This window comes from Vidua chalybeata, chromosome 5 (genome assembly GCF_026979565.1).
Source record: "Vidua chalybeata isolate OUT-0048 chromosome 5, bVidCha1 merged haplotype, whole genome shotgun sequence".
NCBI lineage: Eukaryota > Metazoa > Chordata > Aves > Passeriformes > Viduidae > Vidua > Vidua chalybeata.
In genome coordinates this window covers 30,084,308-30,103,225 of record NC_071534.1, presented here as the reverse complement: position 1 = coordinate 30,103,225, position 18,918 = coordinate 30,084,308, and the positions used below count along the sequence as shown (strand labels likewise).

The 18,918-nt window shown below is 45.0% G+C and overlaps 1 protein-coding gene across 8 annotated transcripts in view; it reads left to right on the top strand.

Annotated features, from left to right (window-relative positions):
* PPFIBP1 (PPFIA binding protein 1) overlaps nucleotides 1–18,918 on the top strand; it is a 102,729-nt gene that overhangs the window by 52,998 nt on the left and 30,813 nt on the right. For 6 of the 8 annotated variants that reach the window (XM_053942229.1, XM_053942235.1, XM_053942231.1 and 3 more), the window contains exons 3-7: nucleotides 2,163–2,323; nucleotides 4,147–4,352; nucleotides 15,060–15,146; nucleotides 16,334–16,447; nucleotides 16,992–17,123. In XM_053942229.1, coding sequence (XP_053798204.1) covers nucleotides 2,260–2,323; nucleotides 4,147–4,352; nucleotides 15,060–15,146; nucleotides 16,334–16,447; nucleotides 16,992–17,123 — 603 coding nt within the window. In that variant the 5' untranslated portion in view covers nucleotides 2,163–2,259. Of the gene's footprint in view, nucleotides 1–2,162; nucleotides 2,324–4,146; nucleotides 4,353–9,875; nucleotides 9,977–15,059; nucleotides 15,147–16,333; nucleotides 16,448–16,991; nucleotides 17,124–18,918 lie in introns of those variants that run through there. The other 2 variants (XM_053942232.1, XM_053942233.1) reach the window with 2 other exon arrangements.

Below are 18,918 nucleotides of genomic sequence, written 5' to 3'. Positions count from 1 at the left end.
CTCCAGCCCAGCCCCTGCCCAGAGCAGGGATGCCCAGGACAGGCTGTGCCATGTAGGGTCCAGCTGGGCTGTGAGTAGCTCCAGGGTTGGAGACCCCAAAAGGGTGACCCTTTCTATTACTTGCCATCCTCATAGTAAAAAAGCTTTTAAAATGGTTTCTTTTTATTTAGACTTTTTTTTTCCCTCTCCCCTTTTTAATTCTAAGGTGAACTTCCCTGTGTTTTTCCATGTGCCCATTGCCTCCTGCCATGCCACTGGGCACCTCTGAGAAGAGCCAAGCTCCGTATTCTTCACTCACCCCATGAGGTGCTTAGGCACTTTGAAAAGCTCATGTGTACTTCTGATTGCCAAACATTGATTGGCTTCTGTGGGTTTGTGGTTGCTTTGTGCTGTTGGTCTTTTCCCACTTAGAGCTGTGAGGAATCAGTGTTTTGCCTGGGGCTGTAGATTCCCCGGGCTTTCTCCTGTGTTCGTTGCCCTTGGAGGGAAATCCACAACAGATTGTTCACACTCTGCCTTCATAGACACCCATATTTGAGCAAGACCTGATATCAGAGCCAGGAAATCTTAAGCAGATAAAAAAAAGAGACTATCTTCATTATTGTCCAAGTGAATGTGTGTGCAAAAGCTGTGTTTTCTGCTCATTTTTATCAGATGTGGAGGCACCGGACCAGTTGTCTTATAGGATCTGCATATTCTGTCAGGTCTTATACTGATTGAAGCTGAATGTTTACATTGTGCTTAAAACTGGGGGCTTCCTCCTTCAAGGCTGAAAGTCTTCAGTTATGATGCTACTGCATTTTTTAAGATTTGCAACATCTTCACTTACAGGTATTTTGACTGTTTAAAGTTCTCTTGGTTTTTCTGACTCTGACAGCCACGTAATAAAACCAGGCATTTGTCAAAAGCACAGCAGTCTTTGTGCTGTCTTTCAAAGGTTACCTTAGGATTTGGACCTTCTTCATGTAATAAAAATGTTGTTGTGGAAGATGAAATGTTTGTTGGCATTTTAAGGATAACATTTCAGCAAAGCTGGCTGGCAGCCTCCAATAAGAGCCACCTCCCAGCTGGGTCAGACCAATAAGGTGACTTGTAGGAGGGAAAAATCAGTTTATAATGGGGATTTTTGGTCAGATTGTTTTTTTAGTAGACTCTTTTCCAGGACTTATGCCAGAGATACAGTGAACGACTTTCTTAATTGCTCATGATGGGGCAAATGTCAGCGGTGGTGTGGCCTAATACAAAAACCAAATGGCAGGGCATGCAAAGGTTAAAGCGAGTTTTCCTTCCTGGTGTTTGTTTAGCTTTGTTCCCTAGCTGTATTTATAGCAGAAGCAGTCTCATGTGTATCAGATGAAAGCCAAGGCAATCTGGGCCATGTTGGTGGTTTGTGTGTCTGCTGTGGTGGGCTGGAGGGATTGGGAATGCCTCTGACCACTGCAGCTCCACTTCAGCCAAGTTCCTAAGCACCTGCTTAAATTAACTTGTAGCCCATCAGGATTTTTGGTTTACTAGCTCACCTACAGGCAGCATGTTGGGCAGGCTTGCTTTTCCAGCCTGCTGGAAATACTTCTTTGGGGACCACTTCTGGCTTGTAGAAGTTTGAGAGTGAGATCAGTTTGCATTGTAACTATGTGAATTGGCTAAACTCAGAGCAGGGATAGTCCATGCACACACACTACATCCAGCGAGCCGTGGGCATCTGAGAGATCCTGCCTGTAAGCAAACAGTTCCATTTTAGGACCTTCTGGACTGTCAGACATCCAAAAATCTCAGACAAGTGGTCAGACATCTCTTTTTCTATTTCTTGGGGAGAAAATTACAGCAGACACAGATGTGATTTGTTGCTGAGTTGCAGCTCCCTTTTAGTGATAGAAGGCCTGTGTCTTCTCTGAGATTCCTGGAAGTGCCCTAAGGGATTTCTGAGGTGTTCTGTGGGATGCCCTATCAGTGGCATGGACCTGTGGGCAGAGCAGGCCATGGGCCACTAGAAACTGGGTCATCAGGTTGGTGCTTTGATTCCTCGATCTCAGTCCATGCCCTGTGATGAATACCTCTGGGTTTTATTGTGGCCAGCAAATGGCCCCAGTCTTCTTTCTGATCTGACAGCAGTGATGCCTGAATTCAGAGAACATGCAGTGAAATTAAATTCTCTTTTGCAGATTAAATTACAGATTTGAGGCTCTGGACCAACTCACATCGTTGATGTTTTACTGCTCCTTATGGTGTAGCTGGTGATTGTTCCTGCGAAGAGAGAAGATGATGAGTGATGCAAGTGACATGCTCGCTGCGGCCCTAGAGCAGATGGATGGCATTATAGCAGGTAAACATCTGGGACAGGTGTTTTTTTTGCTTTTTTGGGTCCTCCTTTCTCCCACCCGGAGGACAGAGTTCCAGACAGAGAAGGGAATATGCTGGGAATTGCTTTTGGTGCCTTCCATTCTAGCTTAGAGTTAACAAATAACCAGAGTGCAGGGATGGCACAGGCTCCATGACTTGAGTTTTCTCCTACCCTCTCTCAAAGGGCTGCTGGAAGTGGCTCCTGCATGGAGCCCCAGGAGAGTCAAGGACAATAGTGGCTACTCTGAACTTCCCTCAACCCAGAAGAGTTAAAACATTAATTTAATTTTCTTTCTCTTTTTTTTTTTCTTTTCAAAATTGGAATGCTTTGGGTCTAAACTTTGGAACTGCCTTGAACATCTGGATTTTTTATAAGTACCTCTAAATTGTAAGTTGCCCAGGGAGAGGCATTACAAAGAATACAACCTCTGTTTTTAAGCTGAATCTAGTGAGATAGAAAATAATATAAATACCCAACAATAGGAGGGAAAGATCAAGAAGTCAACAGTCAAAAATGCCCTTGCAAGTATAGCAACACAGTTATAAATTTTTTTAGTAGTTCCACTTAAGTAATTTTCCTTAGGGAAAAAATAATCATACAGTGTGTGCTTTGTTTGAACAATAACTCTTCTCTGCCAAGATATTAAGGACACCTAGCAGGAACAAATGTAAAGGGGATTCAGTTTGATCATGATGATCTCTAAAAATACATGTAAGCTGTGACTTCAGTAATTTCCATAAGTAGAAACTGGTATTTGGATCCAATCATGTATTTGTGTTTCCAAGAGCCCAGGTTGGTTATGGCAGGATGAGGTTTAATATAAGAACAAAATGTGATGTTGGAAGATTTAAGTCACCACAGACTTAATTTATCCCTATCTGTGAATAGATCTATAAAGGAATATTATAACAAAGGGATATCAGCTCATGTGCTGGGGAGGTTATTTTTCTCCTTATTGTTTTCAGTGGGAATTTAACAGAATATTTGGATTTTTATGGCTTGCCAGATGGGGTGAATGAAAGTTCATGGAAGTGCATATATGGCATATCCTTGTAGTTTCTAGAAGTTGACAGCACAAATGATGGTCTGTCATGAACACGTCTCATTGTGCCAAGGTATTACAGAATTAAGGTCACAAATCAGTGTACTAGAATTACAGTTGGAATTAGTTAGGTTGACTTACATCAACCTTAATCCTAAAATGACAGTTTCCTTTCTAACTTAATATATAGCACCTTCCAATGTAGGTCAAATATGCATCCTGTGACTTTATGCAAATGAGAGATTTTTCTCTTTATTAACATGCAAATGTCAGTGCTACTGTGTTGAATTGCTGGGTTTAAAACTTATTCCTGTTAAGAAGTGATTTGGTCTTTTAATTTATCTTCATCTTTTTTATTATTTGAAAAAAATTCCAGTGCCTTGGAGCAGCATGACATATTCCTGCATGGAAAATGCAGGGCATGGTTTCCTCTGGACTGGAATATGACTTGGATCATTCAGTGCCTGTAGGGTGACTCAGGGCATTGGCAGAGGATATTCCATCCCTGGCAGCACCTTCTGCCTTGGGAATTCATCCTGGGGAGCAGGAGCCCAGCCCACACCTCAACCCCATGGCAGCTTGTGGCATTCCCATTCCCTGAGGACCAGCCCACCTTGTTCCTGCTGGAGCTTCCCTCCCCAAGCACCAGTGCTGAGTTTGGTTTGGATAAACCCTGCCGGGAGCAACCCCCGCCCCTTCCCAGCCTCAGGGTGCGTCCAGCCCTCATCCTGTGCCTGACCCCATGTGATTTTGCTCGCTGCAGGTTCCAAGGCACTGGAGTACTCCAACGGCATCTTTGACTGCCAGTCCCCCACCTCCCCATTCATGGGGGGCCTGCGGGCGCTGCACCTCGTGGAGGACCTGCGGGGCTTGCTGGAGATGATGGAAGCGGACGAGAGGGAGGGGCTGCGCTGCCAGGTCCCAGACTCCACAGCAGAGGCTCTCATCGAATGGCTCCAAAGTCAAATGGTACAGTCTCACCTTATTTCACCTCTGCCAGGCTCATTTTGGGTGTTGGGTAAACTGGCTCTGTTTCACACAGCTATTTATAAAGCTTAGAGTGGGTATCAGGGAAGAGATTTTATTTTGGAGATACTGCTGTGGAGTCTTGGAAAAGCTGTTGCTCAAATGCCTCGTGCAGTGGGTTGGCCTTTGCTGTCCTTGATGTACCACTGTGCCTCAATCTAGGGAGCAAACAATACTTGGTAACTGCAGTTTATCTCAGAGGGATGGGGAAAGACTTTTTTTAAGAATCAGATGCTTAAGTGGGGGAAAAGAAGTTGTTTTGATTCTTTTCAGTAAAAAGCTTTTTTGGCAGTGTTTTTTCTATGGGGATTAGTATTATTACTGAGATTCCTCACCTGATTTATTACATAAGGGAGTGGTGTAAGCTCACCATCCCTTCAATCTGGATACCAAACCAAACTTATATTTTCTGCGTTTGTGAATTGGCCAGTTTTTGTCATCTTACTTTAAAAATATAAAGAAATATAACTGAGAAGGAAGTTCTTTCCCCAAGACCTGGTTTTCCCAAAAAATCAACTATTATCTTGGTGTAGGTTACCCAAAGACTGCACTGGGAAATAAAATGTTGTACTTACCATAAGGTGAATTAAAACAGCATCATTTTTGAAGAAGCTGCTGGGTTTGCCTCCAGATGTCCTGTGACTGGTGACTTCCAAGCAAGGCCAAGGAAGAGTCTTTGTGCTCATGGTGTGTGGCAGAGATTGTGTTGTGGAGGTTCGGGTGTGTGCAGGTTTTGGGGAAGCTCCAGCAATGGAAGTCAGGAGTGGCTCCCAGAGGCCACACTTTGGTTTTTAAGCCAGCCTCACCACAGCTGTCACAGTGACAGCAGTGGGTGGGAACTTCCACATATTCTGTCAAATCCATCCTGCAGCCGTGGCCAGGTCCTGCTGTGTCACACACTAGGTGTTGGCCAAGGTGCTGCTGAAATTGGGGTGCCAGCCCATGTGAAGGCTGGGGCTGCTGCAGGACTGTGGTGGCTCTGTGTTCCTTGTGCCCTGTGTGCCACTGCTGTGGGGACAGATGGCCACCATCACCTGCTCCCTTGCCAGGATGGGTGCTGCACCCCCTGGGAAGGACTCAATCTCCCTGGAGTCATGGCTAATCTTGCAGAAATTTTTATCTCAAAAATGGGTTGATCTCAGTGCACAGTCACAGCCCAGAGGACTGCTGGGTGCAGGGCTGTGTTTGCTGTGGCTGGCGCTGGGCAGCCCTTTGTGCCATCTGCTGTCATGGGGGCTGAGCACAGCATTGCAGGGACAGATGGGCACCTGGGACTTGCTTCTGTAGCCCTTGCAGAAAGATCTGAAGGAAGAGCTTTCTTTTTCCTTTTTGTAAATCTTTGCTTTGAACTACTCATTTGGAAATGCTTGAACCTTAATGAAGCATGTGGGAGCTCTCCCACTGCCTCCAGTGGGATTTGGATCTCGCCCCCACTGTCAAAGTGTGGCAGCCAATGCTGAGATCAGGAGGAGGAGACAGGAGTGACATTGAAGTTGGATCTTTAAAACAGGCAGAGTTCCTGCTAACATCAGCATTCCCTGCATGTGTAACGTACAGCCATGAACATCGCTGTAACTACTCGCTGCTCTCTGTGGACATAACAGGTTTCATGCAACTATGGCCTTGATAAATAAAAAATATGCCAAATAGACAGTTCTGGAAACTGCACTCTCCCGTGGTATTCACAGTCATCTGTAGGCCATGTTTAGTGGTGCTGATCCCCTGCAGGTTATTCTGGAGTAAAGGGGCCCAGCAGCATGGCTGAGGCTGCAGTGCCTGCTGAGATTAATGAGGTGGAGACCAGTCATTGCCCCTTGTGGTGGCAGATGTGTGATTCAGGGGTGCCTGGCTGGTGGGGTCTGGAATGGGGCCCTTCAGACACACAGGATGTGGATCACCTAATGGCAGTGAGACAGCAGTGGGTTTTTATTGCGCCCATGGGCTCAGTGGGAGAGGAAGGGCTCTGTTGTACCATTCAGTTTAGTGCCTCCCAACTACTGGAAAAGATGTGCAGGGGTTGTGAGTACCAAAGATTGCAGAAAATTGCTATTCCATCTTTGCTTCAATTACTCCTTATTCTGCCTCAAATTATTACCCTGTATTCTCTGTCACCCTTAAAGCCCCTTGTAAGAAAAACGTAACATTCCACTCAGTGTGCTACAGCTACAGGATTTGCAGGTGTCACCGGTGACACCAGTCCCTGTCTGAGCAGGGAGGTGTCACATGAAGTGCCTGGATGATTTGCAGGAAGGTTTTTTGCACCTATGCCCCTCCTTACAGAGCAAGGGCAGACATTTTCTTTGTTTGAAACTGGTTTAATCCTCCGTGCATGAAGTTGCATCCCCTAGGATGCTGGAACTGGTGTGTGACATCCCATGTGACGCTGTAAGCAAACCTCTTGTGTCTCAGAGGAAAACAAAAATAGTGTTTGCTGCTGCCAGACAGTGTGTCACAGGAGAAAAATCTTCCCCTGACTCCTGCAGCCAAACCACTGGTGCCCACATTAGGAAAAGGGGATGACAGCAGTCACCCAAAGTTTCTGTAAAATAGGGCAGAGCATTCAGTCCTGCCGTGGGCTGCCATGTGTCCTTGATCCTCTTCTTTTCTGCTTCTCTCAGTGTGTGTGTGCAAGCACGCAAAAAGGGCCAGTGGGTTAAAACACCTCGTGCTGCTTTTTGTTTTTTAACGGGTGGGTGCCAGGTGGTCACGTGACACCAGAGCACACGTACAGTGCCTGGACATCTGGCACAGCTCTTCCAACAGAATCCATCATGTGGTCCCCAAGGGGAGCTGGGAGAAGTTGTACATGCAACTCTCTGCTGAACAAAGAAGTCAGTTTAACTGTAGCACGTCATTGCAGCTCAAACTGATGTGTGCTGCTGAAACCCTGCTCACATCTCCATGTGCAAATGGTGAATGTCGTGGGTGAAACTACAAACGAGGCCATTTGCTCCAAGTCTGGAAAGGACTGAGACCTTTCTGAGCTTAAACATGTTTGGACTCTATGCTTTCACCATGAACCAGGCCTGAAATCCATAGCCAGGTCATAGCTATTCCAAAGTTCTGGAGTTTTTCCAGAATACTCTTGGTCAGCAGAAATGTTTGATGTATTTCAATGTGCACCTTAATAAGGCATGTGCTGTACTCTCTGAAAATGGAGCTTCTCGCTTCAGTACAGGCAGTGTGTGAGTAATCTCTAACATCAGCATCAGTAGCAAAACCATTTTAAACAAAACTCTACAACACCAAGGCATTCTTGTTGTGTCCAGCTGAAAGCTGATAGATCCATTTCTTGAAGAGTAATTCTCACAAACCTTGCTCCCAGCCATGGGCATTGCTCCAGATTTTCTTCAGTTGAAGCAAACAAGAGACAGTTTTCCTTCTGGTTATTACTTTTCTTGAAAGTGGTTGGGGGATTTTTTGCATTTTTTTTAAAAATACATCTTATGCAACTACTTTCCCAGAAACAGGAAACCAACTGTGTCTTGTTAAAAAGAAGAGTGAAGGGTAGGAGTGGGTGGATAGTGCCTTCCCACACCTCTGAGCCATTTTCCCCATGCTTCTGATCTGAACTTGTGTATGTGTGTCTTCCTGGTGTGTACCTTCTCTTCTTTAAAGAATGTGCCCCTGAAGTGAAAGAGCCAGGATAACATAATATTTTTTCTTTAAAACCCACAGCAAGTGCAGCTTTGGAAGTGACTTTCTGAGTTTAAATATATATATGTTATAAGGCATATTTTAATTATATTTTTACTCCATAAGTGAATTTCTGTAATTGATTTTAGAGTCAAGCAAAACTTCATGGCCTCCAAAGGTTTCTTAAATAATATAAAATCATAGAATCATTAAGGTTGGAAAAGACCTTTAAGATCACCATCATCAAGTCCAGCCACAGAATATTTTCAGCTCATCTCAGGATGATGGTTCAGCTGAGGTATCCATCGTGGCTCATGCAATCAAATGTGTTGCTGCTGCCTCACAGACCAGCTTCAGATTTTGACATTTTTCCTTTAAGTTGGTTCTTCCAGACAGTAGCTGGGAGTAATAAGAGTTAATATGAGGGGATATTAACTTTCAGAGAGGAATTTTCCTTGCTGGTAGACATAGCTTTGTAATCTTACAGAGATATGCTGACCTATTTGGACAAGAAGGTGATTGCCAAGTGGAGGAAGCGGTTTGGTTAGCCAGAAATCATCTCTAATTCATGGGGAAAAAATAAATCTTGTCTTCAAACTCAAGTTTGTTGTTTGATTATCCTGGTGTGGGTGTGCAGTGCAGTCATTTGATTCAACTTCTGCTTATGTTGAGTTTGTGTATCAAAAGGTCCTATGCTAATGTGTGGCACCAGGGTGTTACCACCAAACAGTTTGAGATCTCTCCTTGAGTTGCAGTATGAAAGGAGTCTTGTGATACCCTGTCATCATCCACTCCCTGCTGGCAATGCGTTCTGTCCCTGAGAGATCCACCTCCCAAAGTTCTAGAAACACAGGACCCTGCTTCTTGCTAAAGGTGACCATCCAGGTTGGTGTATTTTTAACACTGGAAGATAGTATGGGCTCATTTGTGGTATGCCTTGCTGTCACATCTTCATGCATCGGGGATGAGTTCTTTGGCAGTAAGAACACCCCATCAAAAACCACCATTCCCAATCCAAAATGAATCAGTTTGGCTTAAAAAGCACAGCTTCTGCTCATCCTTTGCTCTCCTGATATCTCCAGAGTTATTCAGCATTCATGGATTTGACATTTTTCTCTATCAATGGTAGTTGTAGGCATTTCATTATAATAATAAAAGTGGTTTTGAGATAATCACAGGACTCTCAGAGCTGGGCTCTGTGGTCAAAAATACTAAGAATTTGTCATGCTGCTGCTGGTAGTGGGTCAATTGAAACCTGAACTCGAGGACAGAGGTTGGTTGTTATTGTTGCTTCTTACATTATTCTGAAGTGTGACATAAACTTGGGACAAGCCACTTGTGAGACCTGGGACAGCTGAGTCAATTTCTTCCATTTTTTCTTGGCGTCTAAATGTGAATTAATTGCATGTGTTCCTGCAGCTTTTACAATTACTAGGAAAGCCCCTCCTGTTTACTTTGTGCTCAGGTGAAGGGGTGGGAATTGCTCGTTTCTCCTGTGCTGTTGGGTCGGATGCTTTCCGGGAGGGTCCGAGGAGGGTGCTGCGCTGGTAACAAGAGCGAGGGTGGAGGTGGCCGGGTGCCACCTGCGTGAGGCTGTCCTTGCTCCCGGTCAGGTTTTGGCTGCTCTGCACCTCCCTGCCTGCATCCCCCTCCTGTGTGTGCCGGGTTGGAAGAGTTTCGTGCCGGGCTTTGATGTGTTAATTCCCCAGAGCTGCTTGCTCCGCCTGAGGAGCGCTGCTGCTTCCCACGTCTCCCACTCCGCTCGCCTCCATCCTCGGCTGAGCAAGGGGACTTGCTATCACTTAACCTCGGCTCCGAGGAGCCCGGAGCCCTCAGCCTCGGCTTCTGGCGTCCGTGAATGCATGAAAACAGTCATGACAAGCATGGAGTATAGCTGGGACATTCACGGGCACTGCGTCTGGCTAAATAAGGTAAGAAGATCTCTGCCTGTGCTGGCTCCTGCATTTCTCTCAGTGACAAGCCATAGCTGGGCAACGCTGGGAATGAGCCTCTCATCCTTTTCCTGCACCAGGCACCAGCTGGGCTGCTGTTGAGGAAGCAGAATTTTGTGGAAAGGTTGCATCTTCCCTGCTCAGCAGCGTGTTATTTATGCTTACAAAATGTTTCAGGTAAATGCCTCAGAGTGAAGTGCTGTGTTCAGCTGCTTTTCTTTCAGAATTCACTTTTATTTTTTAAAATATAATCTGGGGGGCTTTGAGTGGGTGTGTGGTTGTTTTTATTTTTCTCCTTCTATTCTCTGGGGAGGAAGTAACCTGCAAACTTTAAGAAAAGCTTAGCAGCAGCAGGTCTGCTGCTGGAGTATATGGAACAGGCTGCAAATATTCCAAGCAGGGAAGTGGGAAATGTAGGAGAGGCTGGTTTGGGAGGGCAGAGGTGAGCTCCCACATAAACTGGTTACACCCCAGCTTAGACAGTATGACCACTGTGAATTTGGGATGGGATTGATGCTGACAGAGAGTAAAGCTGTCATGGGTCTGTATCACAGGTAGTGGGTACTTGGTTTGGGAAACCCGGAGGCTCTGCCCAAGGCACACCAATTGATGCTGAGGTAGCTGAGGCTGGAGGAACCCTCTTGCAAGGGGCTCTAAAGCTGAGGGAACAAGCAGAACAGCAGCAGCTTTGTTTAACTGAGCATAGGTAATGTGTATTGTAATGATCTGAACCACATAAGCATGTTGATGAGCTCTAATTTAACTCCAGATGGTCCAGGAAAGAGGTGTTGGGAAAGGCTCACTTGCCCAACTGTTGACTTGACTGGTGGTGGTCGAAACAGTCAGTGCAATCTGCTGTACAGGGAAATGATGCTGTGGAGTTGCAGCTCCTTCTGTACAGACCAAACTGCACATACAGCAAGAGCAGTGTGATTTGTGCTGCTTATTTCATCTCCAAAGAAGAAGAGAAAATGAAGGAAAATTAGGGTATCAGCTGTGGTAAGCTAAAAATGAGGTTTTATTTTTAAAGGAGAATTTAGCAACTGGAAGGAAACTGATTTTTTAAATTATTTTTTTTTATTATTAGGTTTAAACCAGCAGCCACTAGAAACGTTCCTGTGGTTTGGAATTCTAACTCACTTCCATGGAAAAGGGATTAAAGACTGAAGGCAGGCAAGCTGTGAAAGTTTGGTGATGCTTCTACTTACTACAGGAATAATTCCCTCCAGAGCAGCGTGGATTTTTACGCTTAGATGACTACAGACAAAGCTTTACACACATGTTAAACAGATTAGCTGTGGATTGATCTTACAGAGTTTATAAGTGCACTGGGTCTGATCTTACAAGGCATTTTAAGTAAATGCTTGACCTCAAACTTCTGTGAAGCCTCTGTGGCATTGTGACAACTGTTCTTTTGTTTTTAGGATTAAAATCAGTATTGGTAAATCTGCATTCTCTTCTCATATAGTGTTTTGCAATTAATCAGTAACATTTGAAAACACAAGCAAAATCTAGCTGCTTAACTGAAGATAATTTTAAGTTACTGATGAAAACAGCCTTCTTCAGGAAGTGGAAAGCCTTTTTTAACACAGCTTGTAAAGTATGCTAATCCTTTATAGACTTAAATGATACAAATTTGATCCAGAACTACCAAGTGCCCTAAATATGCTTGCAGTTGCTGTTCAATCAAATATTTGCTTTTCTTTTTTGCTTCTCTTACTGTTTTATTTCTTTCCTTCCCCCTCCTGAAAGCGGAGCTGTTGCTCTGCAGGGTGAGAAGTTGCCGGGCTCAGTCCCAGGGGAGGATGCAGATTCCCTGGTGGAGAGATGCTCCCTAGGGACACACTGAGTGTTGCTCACCCAGATTTTGCACATACCAGGTCTTCTGGCATTTTTCAGACCTCCCTGCAGCCCATTCCTTCTCACTGGGGCTCCCTCCACCCCATTTCCTGATGCACTACTTCCCTAAATCCAGTGTTTGAACATATTCCTGCTCCATTTCTTTTCAGTCCTGCTCACTACCATTATTGCTCTGTTCTTCTCATATTTTTCATCTCCCCTCTTCCTTCCTCATCTCTTTGGGAAAAATATCATGCCAGGAATCAACTTTTTGCCTTTGAAGACAGTCCAGAGCAAAGATCTGGTGAGGTGTCATGTGTCCAGTGCCTGCAGGTCCTGGGTCTGTGCCCCTCTGTAAGCAGTGCTTGGGCTGCTGCTCTTGGAAATAGCTGCCATGGTCTTTCTCTATCATCCATTCTCCAACTGTCATAATTTTCTTCACTGAAAGCTAAGTCAGGGGCTTTCTTGCATACCTCAAATTAAGAGTCAGTCACAGGTATTATACAGAAGTTACAATACTTCAGAAAAAAAGCAAACAATTCTTGTGTTTTACACAGAATTTTCTGGGTTTGTTGTGCTACAGGAGGTCTGGTTTTATGCAGATTTTAGAAAATATTTCTGGCAATACCCAGAAAAGAGATCTTTGCACCCAGTACATTCAGCTTGCAAAACCAAGACATCTCTGCAAAGTTTCTCCCAAAGAATAGATGAACTGCCCTAAGTGTTTGACAGGATAAGAGGAAATGGCCTCAAGTTGTGCCAGAGGTGGGATTAGGTCAGATATTATGAAAAGTTTCTTTCCTGAAGGAGTTATTAAACATTGGAACAGGCTGTCTGGGGATGTGGTGGAGTCACCCTCCCTGGAGGGATTTAAAAAATGTGTGGATATGGCATTTGAGAACATGGTTTAGTGGTGAACATGGCGGTGGTGCTAGGTTGATGGTTGGGTTTGATGATTTTAGAGGTATTTTCCAGCCTTAAGGAGTCTCTGATTCTATTAGCACTAATTTTTGTTTTGTGGGAGAACAGCCTTTTCACTTGTCCTGTTTGGGGTTCCCATCACCTCTTTCTAATGGCAGAATGCAGCTGCAGCCTGAACTCTCCCTCTCCCAACACTCCTACTTTAAAGCCAAGGCTGATCTGCTGAGCCAAGCGGATTTTTCCTGAGAAATGTGAGCGGAGTTTAACAACAAAGGTGTCTTGGCAAGATGCTGTGCACAATGACTAACGTTCTGCTTTCACACCTCGTTGGTTTTCACAAACATTTTAATGGTGCTGTGAAACCAAGACTTCCCTCCCCACATTTTCTTCCTGCAGTCTTTGGTTTTGGTTAATTTGTGTCTGGTTATGCTGACTGGAGCTATCAGGAGGGTCAGTGGTTCAGGCGTTGATCTGGTGGTTGGGAGGCAGGGAGTCAAGGCTGTGCTTTGGCAGGGAATTCCATGTTAGCCCCAGCAGCATGGAGACATGTCTTTGCAGCTCTGCTGCCTGTAGTGAGGGATGGATATCACTTTCCCACATCAGACACATGCACCAGACTGATAAATGTGTTGTGTATTACAAAATACAGATGCTGTTCTTATGCAGGCTAAGTGCTTGAGGTGTACTGGAGCTCTTAAAGGTCAAGGGACCTGCAGAGCAGCAAAAGTAGACAAAACCCTCAGTTGTGTTTTCACAAACAACTCAGGTCACAAAATCCGAAGCATAATCTACTGGTTGAACAGCTATAAGGTTTATTTCATTTTGAATTCTTTCACCTAAATTGAAATGTTACAAAATGGAACATCTCACTGATCTTGAATGGCGTGAGCTAAATTCTAGTTCTAGGTCAGGGGGGAAGATATGGCAAACTCAGAAGTTTAGAGGAATTTTGCCCTGGGGTTTAGTGTCTGGGTAGTCAGGTGTCTTAGTATTGTGCTGCTAAATAATTCAGATACAGGGTCATACTTCAGATAATTGTGATGAGGTACTGGTACAAATTACTGGAGAGAATCCTTTCTATGTCTGCTGGAGCAAATTTCAGGGGAGATATTACGGTCACCAAGTGAAATTTCATGCTTGGGAGACACTTTTGGTACTGCTCAGTGGTTTAAGGCTTGCTAGGATGCAGCCTGATTTCTTGAGAGCACTGGAGTGAGGTAAAACACTTTCACCTTCTCCTGTTTGCTTTATGTCAGATCTTTAAGTGATGCTGGAGGGAGTTTTATTGTTTCCAGCTCAAACAAGGCAGTTTCTCCCACCACCCAAGGTCAGACATGTAAATTAGAAAAGGAGTTTTAGCCAGCAGGTTTCCTGAGGTATCCTCTGTAATCAGGGGAGATCCAAAGCAGGAGCTGGAGGCTTGGAGCTCCTGAGTGGTGGTGGCCTCTCAAGGCAGGGTGTACTGCAGGCTCACGGGAGCACAAGGATCAGTCACACAATTTCTTTTCATCACATATTCAGGAAGAAATCAGGGCCCCTCAGCGTTGTTGGGTGTCTCTGCTGAGCACCCTGGCTTCAAGAGCAGCTTCTCAGACTCCTCTAAGCGATTTATGCCATGATGGGAGTAAGACTTCCTTTTCTGTGGCCTGGATCACGAAGTGCTTTGAGACAGCTTTGAATATGGTTAGAACAAAATCCTTCCCACTGCTCAAGAGCATTGAAGTTATTATGAAGAAAGTTGCTGATTCCTCTGAACTCTCTGATAGCATTAATATGTATTCTTGTTTCTCTCTAGCCTCAGGCAGTTTTACAGAGAGATGTGTTTAGAGTGCAGACATTCACCCATACCCAGTAGAATGTGCCTGATGTAAAAGGATGTCTCTAACTGTGTGTATGACTTGCAAGAAGCATAATACACATTTTGTAGATTGCATGTTTGGCTTTTTTCACTTGCTGAATGTCTCAGGGTGTTTGTCTCTTTGCAAGTATGGCTTAGCATTGTGTAGCAATGAGTCCAAGTTTTGTTAGCAAAATGCTGAATACACAGTAAGTGAATTTTGCAGAACTGGGTCACTAGAAGGTTCTTCCTTTCTCACCTTTAAGCCCCTGAAGAATTCTCTCCTGAAGGGTGGTCATTTGTCCTTCGTTGACAGTTTGATTTGTAACTCTTAGGGGGCTGGAGAATATTTCAAACATGTTATTAAACTGTGCAGACTAAAAATACTCTCATTAAGTGTTTTGATAGCGTTGGATAACACTGTGGCACAACAGCTGACTATACAATATTTGTTGTCTTTTCCAGACTAATGGACACATATCTGGGAATGGAGATGTTTATCAAGAAAGGCTGGCTCGTCTGGAAAATGATAAGGAATCTCTTGTTCTGCAAGTGAGTTGTCACCCAAATTATTTTTTTCTGCTCTTTCATTCACGAGACTGTCTGAAAGTATGTGATAAAACCTCTAAGAATTTATTTGGAGTTGTGATGTCTTGGACAGTGTTCAGAAGGCTTGCTGATATGTGAGAATTAACCCAGATTAGAGAAAGGTGTGAATTTAGATTGCAGGAAAAACCTAAAGGTCTTTCTGTCTGTGTATCTGTTCTCTTTGAATTTGGTTAGCAAAGCAGGTTTGCAGAGCAGCCACCTACTTACATCCATGTGTATTCTTAAGATCACCATTTCCCAGGGCCATTCACATGATGCCTGCATCAGGAGACAGTTTTCCTGTCCTTAGGAAAGGTGACAAAAGCTGTAGGACTGGCCAGCCAGCAGGAGACAAGCAGCTCCTTGGTGGTCCTGCTCCCGTGCTGCTGGGCTGGACAGGGTCAGCCCTGGCTGCTCTGACTGCTGGCTTCCTCTTGCTGTTGGAGCCAGGAATACCTGGCACCCCTTGGACTGCACAGGTGGCATCCCCTGATGTGGACCCAGCCTAGGAGCTGTGCCAGCCCTGAGCTCACCCTCCTTCCCAGCAGTGCTGCAGGAAGAGCCTGTTGAAAATGAAAAAAATTCATTCAGAAACAGCAAAATGGGAATCTGTCTGCAGTCTTAAAAATGTTGTCTTGGTCTTACCCAGCCTCTGGCTGTGTGTTTTAACCTTCTTTGCTTTTATTGTTTTGAAAAGGGGAAAGTGCTTGTTATGATACACTGTGTGCAATCACTTGGGAAAGAGAATAAATTATAAGCAGTGAGGTTTATGTGGTGGTTAAGGTAGGAGCTAATGGGTTGAGTTAATTTATTGCCACAGCAAAGTCATAATTATTGGTAGTAAAATGCAGCAGCCACCCTTTGTGAAAACCTCCAGTGAGGAGGGGAGTTGCAGAATTGCAATGTATGTGCCAGAACTTTGGCTGAAATTCTAGTAAGTGTGAGGTGAGAGCCTTCCCTCCTCTCCTGTGTCCTTTGCCAAATGGTGTGTCCACTGCAGAGCTCTGCTCCTCCTCCTCCTCTTCCACCCTACATGGTCGTAGTTAATCTTTGGCCCAACCAGCACTGTTGCTCACCTGCAGTTCTTCAGCTGACACATATGGCACAAATGCAAGGTATTAAACATGCATGCCTTTTTTCCTGCTGTCCAGGTAAGTGTGCTTACAGACCAGGTGGAGGCCCAAGGAGAAAAGATCCGGGATCTGGAGTTCTGCCTGGAGGAGCACAGAGAGAAGCTGAATGCCACAGAGGAGATGCTGCAGCAGGTATTTCACAGCTCCATGTCTGTCTTGCTGTCTTGTCTTCCTTCTGTCTTAACAAACTTTGGTGAGAGCAGTGCCCTCCAAGGTGTTGTAGCCCTTGATGTCTCTTAACTAAGGGATCATTTTCTACCACATTGGCTTTCAAGTCTCTGTACTTAATGTCAGTGCTGCTTTATGCTGCAGGAATCCAGTTCTGCCCTCCTTTGAGTCCTTCCCCACTGAACTTCCAAGAGCCTTAGATTAAAGCCTCTGGCAGGATGGGTGGATTCCCCTCACAGCTCCCTGCTGCCCAGAGCCACTGTGGTGACAGACAGGCTTTTTTCTTGTCCTGGCAGCCAGCCCGTGCTAGTGCCCCTGTGATCCCAGATGTATCCTAGGTGCCTGGAATCTGTCAGATGGATAATAGCTGTGTTTCAGGGCTTCACATAGTGCAAAGATGAGGGTGATGCTATTCTCCATGATGGAGACCTTTAGCTGTCAAAATAAATTACTGGTTTCTTCCCCTTGGGTAAATAATTTTATTCTCTTCCTCTTTATCTTGAATCAGGAGCTTTTAAGTAGAACAACCCTTGAAACTCAGAAGCTGGATCTTATGGCAGAGATTTCCACTCTGAAATTAAAGCTTACATCTGTAGAGAAGGATAGGTTGGACTTTGAGGACAGATTCAGAGACACAGAGGTGAGTAAACCCCAACAAGATAAATTGTGAAAGCTGTGTCTTCACATTACCTGAATGTTTTCTGAGACTTACTTTCTTTTTTGTCAGGCAAGAAAGGGGGCTCATCTTTAAGGTTAGAACATGTTCCTTTTAAAGTAAAAAGTGTCCTCTTTGTTAAATTTTGGTTTTACTAAGGAAGATTTCCAAAGGCAGTTTTTGATTCTGGCTATCAGGTCTCAGGAGGGATGGATTTAGGTTGGATTTAAATGAAATCATGAACATACTGCACTCTTGTGACCCCGCATAAAACTGCCACCTTCTGAGTAAGGCATGTTTGAGGCAAGTACAAAAAGCACCCATGTGCAGAGACCCTGCACAGTAACAGAACTTTTGGGGTTGCTAACAGAGAGTGAGCTGACTCGCTGTGGGGCTGTTGGGAAGCCTGACTTCAGATCCCAGCCTTATGGGAGCCCAGAACCAGAGGCAGGGGGGAACAGAGCCAGTTGGAGCTGCCATCCCTGGCAATGCTCTCCTGAGGCATTTCCCTCTGAGCTGCAGGTCTGTGTAGCTGAACCTCGCTCATGTTGGAAACCAGAAAGGCTCAAAGCAGGTGGGCAAACCCAGGAAAGCCCAAGTATCAGCTTAGCTGTCCTTACAGGATGATAGAGCCTGTATCAGAAATACCTCAGAGTCTGCCTATGAAGCAGAACAAAATTTCCAGTTCTGGATTCACAACTGAGCTGAAATGTCAGGTGTTTGTTATGGTTGTGGATGATCCAAGTGTCATTTGTTTCTAGAAGGAAAGAAGCCGTATTGCCATGACAGGACACAAAATTGCCATTTCCACTTCTGCCAGTGGTTTCCCAACTGCTCAGTTTCCAGTAAAGCACCATTCTTCACTTGTATTGCAAGCAGAAAAACAAAATCAGTCTTGCTTTTGGATTGCTTTTTGGGCCTGTCTGAAGCAATCTGCACACCCAAAGAAATCCACAGGTTGAAAACTAATGACTTGTATCACTTCCAGGTTTGGAAGTGATTCTTTAGGTAGTGATAGCAGTGTTTATTCCTGCAGTGCAGCACCTTTCCCTGGGCACTGCCAAGCTCTGGGATGGATTCCTGTTGCCTCCTGTTACCTTTCCCTCCAGTTGGTAACAGGTGTTATGTGACAGGATCACAGCACTGCCTTCAAAGCAGCTGATTTTGCAGTGCAGACGAGCTCTGTGCGTGCATTGCTGGAGAAATTGGCAGGGGGAAGGGTGGAGGGAATCACTGAAGGCCTCCTGCAACCGTGGGAGGTGTGTGTAAGAGCTGGCTGCTCTCACAGCTCTCCTGGGACTCTGCCCACACAGAGCTCGGCTCGTTCATGAATTACAGCACACAGCAAATAACTCTCTGTGGGCTGACAGTTACTCTAAGCAGCCTAAAGGAGGGATAAACGAGCTGGCAGCAGCAGTACATGGCTGTGGAGAGGCAAGGCTTGGTCCAGATGACCACAGGGAGCAGGTGCTTTCCGGCCTAGGTTCTGTGTATCTTAATTTGCAAACACCCTGTGGTTTCTTCTGCTTTCCAGAAGTGCTAACAAACATGACTGGGCTTTCAGTGATTTGCTTTCTCTATTTCTATCCTTATTTTTACTGAATATTGTCGAGTCCTCCTGGATTCCCTCTTTCTTTGTTTCCCCCCTGAACTGCAGTCTCTCCATAACTTCATAGCGCAGCTCAGCATACCAAGAAGGTGGACATGGAGCTACAGGTTCCCAGAAAAATGGTTCCAGTGTGGGGAGTACACCACAAACTACAAATCTGTAATCTCTGTG